General features: G+C 40.6%; 1 protein-coding gene across 1 annotated transcript; it reads left to right on the top strand.

Moving 5' to 3' along the window:
• Positions 1 to 2,157: 2,157 nt before the first annotated feature.
• Positions 2,158 to 6,659, top strand: LOC148597429 (uncharacterized). Its single transcript, XM_088563654.1, has 3 exons — positions 2,158 to 2,308; positions 3,509 to 3,789; positions 6,127 to 6,659. Exons 2-3 carry the CDS (start codon positions 3,521 to 3,523, stop codon positions 6,269 to 6,271), a joined length of 414 nt encoding a protein of 137 aa, XP_088419780.1. The 5' UTR covers positions 2,158 to 2,308; positions 3,509 to 3,520; the 3' UTR covers positions 6,272 to 6,659.
• The last annotated feature ends 247 nt before the right edge of the window (positions 6,660 to 6,906 follow it).

Raw genomic sequence — 6,906 nt, 5'->3', positions numbered from 1 at the left:
TCATTTCATGTTCATTTTGTCATCCATGTCATGTTCATCGTCTGAATATAGCTGAAACATTGCTGCTCGGACGTTAACCCCAATAATCAATCAAAAATAAGTACAAATACTTTCATTGGTTTATAGATGGTAAAATTGAAAAAGATGAATTCTTCGGCGCGTTTATCAGCACCGGAACTACCAATGGTGAGTTTTAGTGCATTGGGTTTGTTGGGGTTTAACGCCCGAGCAGCAATATTTCAGCTATATTCAGGAGAAAGTGCATTGGGAGAAGATGGACGAAAACAAAGATGATTTTTATCACAATTGAGGTGTTTGACCATGACAACTAATAGTCAATTTCGAAAATCACATTTGATATAGTTTAGCTATGCAGCGTCACTTTACATTTTCTGAATGAATATACCTACATTTTACTTCGGTCGGTAATGGCCAGAAATTTAATTTCGTATGCAATATATTCACTTTCAGAGGTTATACAATTTTGTGATGCCCCGTGCAGGTCCGGGTGTTAAAAGAATAGGCCTGCAGCAGCGCTAAGCTTGTCGTAAAAGGCGACTAAATAGTGCTCAGAACCCTAGCCAGGGGCTAGAGCGCTCTGCCCACAGAGCAACTGGGATGTGTGCCCCAGGTGGTGGAATGGGGTACCCCTGGCGTGTTATATGCTGAGGTTGTCAGGCTATAATACGGAAAACCTGACTGCCAACCATAGTAGTGCACCGTGTTGGGAAAAATGCTACGTTCCTACTGTGGTATTCTCCCGGAGTAGGAACCATAGGGCTCCGCCATAGGAGGCTAAATTGCCCGACCCTACCCACCTCTCCCCATTTCAAGTGGCAATCAAAATTTGTCGACCCTATTATCCTTGTGTCCCATCCCTTTTTCATTTCATCATCGTTTCATGTTCATTTTATCATCAATTTAATGTTCATCGTCTGAATATAGCTGAAATATTGCTGCTCGGACGTTAAACTCCAACAAACAAACAATTTTGTGATAGGAGATATTGAAGATTTGACCTTAATTTATCATTGTGCCACTGGCATATAATCTATAACTCACTTTATTGAAGCTATTTTTAATGATGTTTGGGTTAATTACTCGTTTTCCTTGTTTTGTCGACCCCATTATCCTCGTGTCCCATACCATTTTTCATTTCATCATTATGTCGTGTTCATTTTATCATCCACTTCATGTTCATTGCCTGAATATAGCTGAAATATTGCTGTTCGAGCGTTAATGATTGATTGATTGAATGTTGGGATTTAACGCCCGAGCAGCAATATAATAGCTATATTCAGACGACGAACATGAAAAAGATGATAAAATAACATTAAATGAAAAAAGGGATGGTACGCAAGGACAATAGGGTCGACAAATTTTGATTGCCACAAGATAATAGGGAGGGATGGGTAGGGTAGGGCAATTTAGCCTCCTGTGGCGGAGCGCGAAAGTTCCCACTCCTATCGAATACAACATCATGGTTCTTTAACATGCGAGGAACGTGGCATCTTTCCCAACACGGTGCACCACTATGGTTTGCGATCAGGTTTTCCGTATTTTAGCCTGACAATCCCAGCATGTAACACGCCCAGGGTACCCCATTCCACCAGCTGGGGCAAAGATCCCAGTTGCTCTGTGGGCAGAGCGCCTAGCCCCCGGATAGGTTTCTTGGTACTATTTAGTTGCCGGTTATGAAAGCTTAGCGGTGCTGCAGGCCTATTGTTTGGACACCCGAACCTGCATGGGGCTGTTCTGGCGTTAAACCCCGTTAATGAATGTTAGTCAAGGAATGAAACCTAATAATTCTAGAAGCTCATCGAATGCGAACTAGACCTGTGTTCTAACATAAATATGATCTGGTATGAAAAAACGTTTTATATAATTACGTTTCGTCATACATTTCATTTAAATATAATCGATTTAAGAAGACATAATTCACTTGAATGTGTACCTTATTAGATATCTTCGTAAATTGCATCGAATTTAAAACATAATTTAATATCATGCCACCAGTTTGAAAAGGGACTGTCGGACAGACGGCCTGATTACTAGTTTCAACGTCGCACTATAGAACTGAGAAAAAAACAACCTTATAGTATATAATAATATAATCAGGTACATACACCTCTAGTTGTCCCATCCGTATTTCATAGAACAATAAAATGTTTAACACTTGACGTCTGCGGTTTTTAAATTTACTTAGAGCTTCCGATTTCGGAGGCGCCTTGATCATTTATAAACCCGCGCATTTCGCACAAAATTATCGCCACTGGGAAAAGAAATAAGGTGTACTTACTAATTTTAGGTAAGAAAGTATTTTTGTTTTTTATTTTGAACTATGTCTGGTCACTAACATTTAAACTCAACTTATTTGTGCTCGATCATGCCCATGTACACACGAGTAAGCATCAATTTAACTGAATTCAGATTTCAAAGCAAATCAACATTTCGAGATTTTTCCGAATTAAACTTTAAGGGTTAAAACACTTTTTCTGGAATTCCGTATTATAGCCTGACAACCCCAGCATGTAACACGCGAGGGGTACCCCATTCCACCACCTGGGGCACACATCCCAGTTGCTCTGTGGGCAGAGCGCCCTAGCCCCCGGCTAGGTTTCTGAGCACTATTTAGTCGCCTTTTACGGCAAACTTAGCGCTGCTGCAGGCCTATTTTTTTAACACCCGGACCTGCACGGGGCCACCGTGTTGGGAAAGACGCCACGTTTCTTGCACGTTAAAGAACCCTACTGTGGTATTCTCCTGGAGTAGGAACCATAGGGCTCAGCCACAGGAGGCTAAATTGCCCGACCCTACCCACCTCTCCCTATTTCCAGTGGCAATCAAAATTTGTCGACCCCATTGTGTCCCATCCCTTTTTCATTTCATGTTCATTTTATCATCCATTACATGTTCATCGTATGAATATAGCGCCCCGTGCAGGTCCGGGTGTTAAAAGAATAGGCCTACAGCAGCGCTAAGCTTGTCGTATAAGGCGACTAAATAGTGCTCAGAAACCTAGCCGGGGGCTAGGCGCTCTGCCCACAGAGCAACTGTGATGTGTGCCCCAGGTGGTGGAATGGGGTACCCCTGGCGTGTTACATGCTGGGGTTGTCAGGCTATAATACGGAAAACCTGACCGCAAACCATAGTGGTTCACCGTGTTGGGAAAGATGCCACGTTCCTCGCACGTTAAAGAACCCTGCTGTGGTATTCGCCACAGGAGGCTAAATTGCCCGACCTTACCCATCCCCCCCTTTTTCCAGTGGCAATCAAAATTTGTCGACCCTATTGTCCTTGTGTCCCATCCTTTTTTTTCATTTCATGTTCATTTTATCATCCATTTCATGTTCATCGTCTGAATATAGCTGAAATATTGCTGCTCGGACGTTAAACCCCAACAAACAAACAAACATTTCAGTGACCAATACTTGTTTCGTGATTATTTGTTTGTTCGAGGAGATGTTTTCTATTTGAGATTATATGAATATCTTCATTTTTTCCCTAGAAATCCTTGAAAATGAATGTAATGCTAACAGTAGCTGTCCTATTTATGTTTGCCATTGCAATCAAAAGGACGGATGGAGCGTGTTGCTACATGAGTTGGGGAAGATGCGGCGACTGTACTCGGGGTACACCTTATTGTGGATACTACCGCTGCAACCTTTTTGGGTGTAATTGCGGTGGTGGATGTCGGCAACCGTCGAACGGGAGGAATTGTTGGCGCAGGAGGCGAAGTACTGAAAATGCAGATCCTGCACGAGTGTTCCATGGATATGATTTGAACAAGTATGTATGAATCAAGACATCAAATCATAAGTAAAGAAACAATTTCAAATTCATCTATTAACCTGGGTATTTATGACATTTTCAGTATTTTGATATTTTTCCGTTTAATGCTAGTCCTTTGTTTGTTTGTTTCGGTTTAACGTCCGAGCAGCAATATTTCAGCTATATTCAGACAATGAACATGAAATGAAGAAAAAAAAGTATGGGTCACAAGGATAATAGGGTCGACAAATTTTGATTGCCACTGGAAAAAAGGGGGATGGGTAAGGTAGGGCAATTTAGCCTCCTGTGACGGAGCACAAAGGTTCCTACTCCTATCGAATACCACAACAGGGTTCTGTAACGTGCGAGGAACGTGGCATCTTTTCCAACACGGTGCAACACTATGGTTTGCGGTCAGGTTTTCCGTATTATAGCCTGACAACCCCAGCATGTAACATGCCAGGGGTACCCTATTCCACCACCTGGGGCACACATCCCAATTACTCTGTGGGCAGAGCGCCTAGCCCCCGGCTAGGTTTGTGAGCACTATTTAGTCGCCTTTTACGACAAGCTTAGCGCTGCTGCAGGACTATTCTTTTAACACCCGGACCTACACGGGGCTAAATGCTAGTCCTTTAAAAAAAAAAAAAACTGTTAAGTAGTAAATATAATTGGATCAACTTGCCCGTTACATAACGGTGATTTGTTTTGTGTATGGCTAATATGGTGATTGACCTTTAACTTTTGATCGATCATCAATGCAATAGTATGGCAACTTTCTTTTGTAAAATCGACATGTTTTTTTAGGATCATGAGTATTTTTGTAATTAGAGGCTGACTAAAAAGTTATCATTAATACACTAAGTTTCCGTTAAGTCGTGATAACTGCCAAACTTTGCTGCAATAAATAACTTACAAATACATTAAAGTGCTAAATAGGTGGTAAATACGTTCAGGTCAGCACAGGACTTGTGAAAGGGGAAGGTAGATTTAAATAGTCACAGTAGAATCAAAACGACGTGTTTCATAATGATTTTTTATTTTTCAAAATTCAAAAAAGGGGCGATTGCCTGTGTACGAGTCTGCTCTAAGATGTTTCTACTAGTTCTGCCCCGTGCAGGTCCGGGTGTTAAAAGAATAGGCCTGCAGCAGCGCTAAGCTTGTCGAAAATGGCGACTAAATAGTGCTCAGAACTCTTTCTTTTGTTTGTTTGTTGGGGTTTAACGTCCGAGCAGCAATATTTCAGCTATATTCAGACGATGAACATGAAATGATGATGATATGAAAAAGGGATGGGACACAAGGACAATGGGGTCGACAAATTTTGATTACCACTGGAAATAGGGAGAGGTGGATAGGGTCGGGCAATTTAGCCTTCTGTGGCGGAGCCCTATGGTTCCTACTCTGGGAGAATACCACAGTAGGGTTCTTTAGCGTGCAAGGAACGTGGCATCTTTCCCAACACGGTGCACCACTATGGTTTGCGGTCAGGTTTTCCGTATTATAGCCTCACAACCCAAGCATGTAACACACCAATGGTACCCCATTCCACTACCTGGGGCACACATCCCAGTTGCTCTGAGGGCAGAGCGCCCTAGCCCCCGGCTAAGGTTCTGATCACTATTTAGTCGTCTTTTGCGACAAGCTTAGCGCTGCTGCAGGCCTATTCTTTTAACACCCGGACCTGCACGGGAGGCTAAATTGCCCGACCCTACCCACCTCTCCCTATTTCAAGTGGCAATCAAAACATGTCGACCCCATTATCCTTATGTCCCATCCCTTTTTCATTTCATTCTCATTTCATGTTCATTTTATCATCAATTTCATGTTCATCGTCTGAATATAGCTGAAATATTGCTGCTCGGACGTTAAACCCAAACACACAAACAAAAAAACATCTACTAGTTCTATTTGGAATACAAGTGTTTGTGTAGTTCATTTGTCATCAAAGGATATGTGTACTTGACTGTTAAAGGTAAAATGTCCTGTTTTATTTACTCTTGGAATTTAAAGTTTTAAAATATAACTGTTTCATGTGAATACCAAGGTAATAAAAGGGATCTTCCGTAGGTAATGAATGGGATCTCGTAGTTAATTATTTATACAACTGTCGAAGTATTAATGTTCGTGGGGTTCCAATGTGTGTGGATTACGTGGTTTTGATAAATTTTCCATTCGTTTTGTATAATTCACGAACTGATTATTTTCCCTTATACCGCAAACATTGGTACCCACGAATAAAAGTACTCTCACAGTATACAATTTATGTATTTAAAGCAAGGTTAATAACAACAACAAAAATAACTATCCTTATTAATTTTTCAAAAATAAGTACAAATACTTTCATTTGTTTAGAGATGGTAAAATAGAAAAAGATGAATTCTTCGGCGCGTTTAACAGCACCGGAAGTACCAATGGTGAGTTGTTAGTGCACTGGGAGAAGATGGACGAAAACAGAGATGATTTCATCACTATTGAAGAGTTCGACCATGACAATTAACAGTCATTTTCGAAAATCACATTCGAAATAGTTTAGCTATGCAACGTCATTTTATATTTTCTCAATGAATATACCTACATTTTACTTGCGTTGGTAAAGGCCAGAAACTTAATTTCGTATGCAATATACTCACTTTCAGAGGTTATACAATTTTGTGATAGGAGATAAGCTTGCAGATTTGACCTTAATTTATGATTGTACCACTGGCATATAATCTACAACTCACTTTATTGAAGCTATTTTAATGTCGTTTATATTAATTACTCGTTTTCTTTGTTTTTTTTCTTCTATATTGCTATTCAGATTTATTCCTCTCGTTGTTCATTGTGCAATATCTATTTTTCATTGTGATGGCTTTTTAACTGATAATAAAAATTACGATAATATATATATCGCAAAGTTGTTGTACATCAAATTCAAAACTCTTAATCCAACGAGGAATAGTTGGTGCTTGATTTGGCTTTCCATTTCGATAGTTTGGGTTCTGAGAACATTTCGTTTACAATTACGTTTTGATTTACAGCTCCCAATATAACGGTCCTCGCACGTTAAAAAACCCTTCTGTGATATTCTCCCGGAGTAGGAACCATAGGGCTCCGCCACAGGAAGCTAAAATGCCCGACCCTGCCCACCTC

Source organism: Perna viridis, chromosome 15, assembly GCF_037379345.1.
Source record: "Perna viridis isolate PV_CMFRI_1.1 ecotype Kerala chromosome 15, ASM3737934v1, whole genome shotgun sequence".
In the NCBI taxonomy this organism is placed as follows: domain Eukaryota; kingdom Metazoa; phylum Mollusca; class Bivalvia; order Mytilida; family Mytilidae; genus Perna; species Perna viridis.
Note: the sequence above shows the minus strand (reverse complement) of the source record. Positions and strands in the feature narration are given on the sequence as shown.

Excerpts from the sequence above, each read along its gene's own strand:
- LOC148597429 (XM_088563654.1), top strand. The coding sequence starts at position 3,521 with ATGAATGTAATGCTAACAGTAGCTGTCCTATTTATGTTTGCCATTGCA. Across the intron at positions 3,790-6,126 it reads CATGGATATGATTTGAACAA|AGATGGTAAAATAGAAAAAG; the intron begins GTATGTATGAAT and ends TCATTTGTTTAG.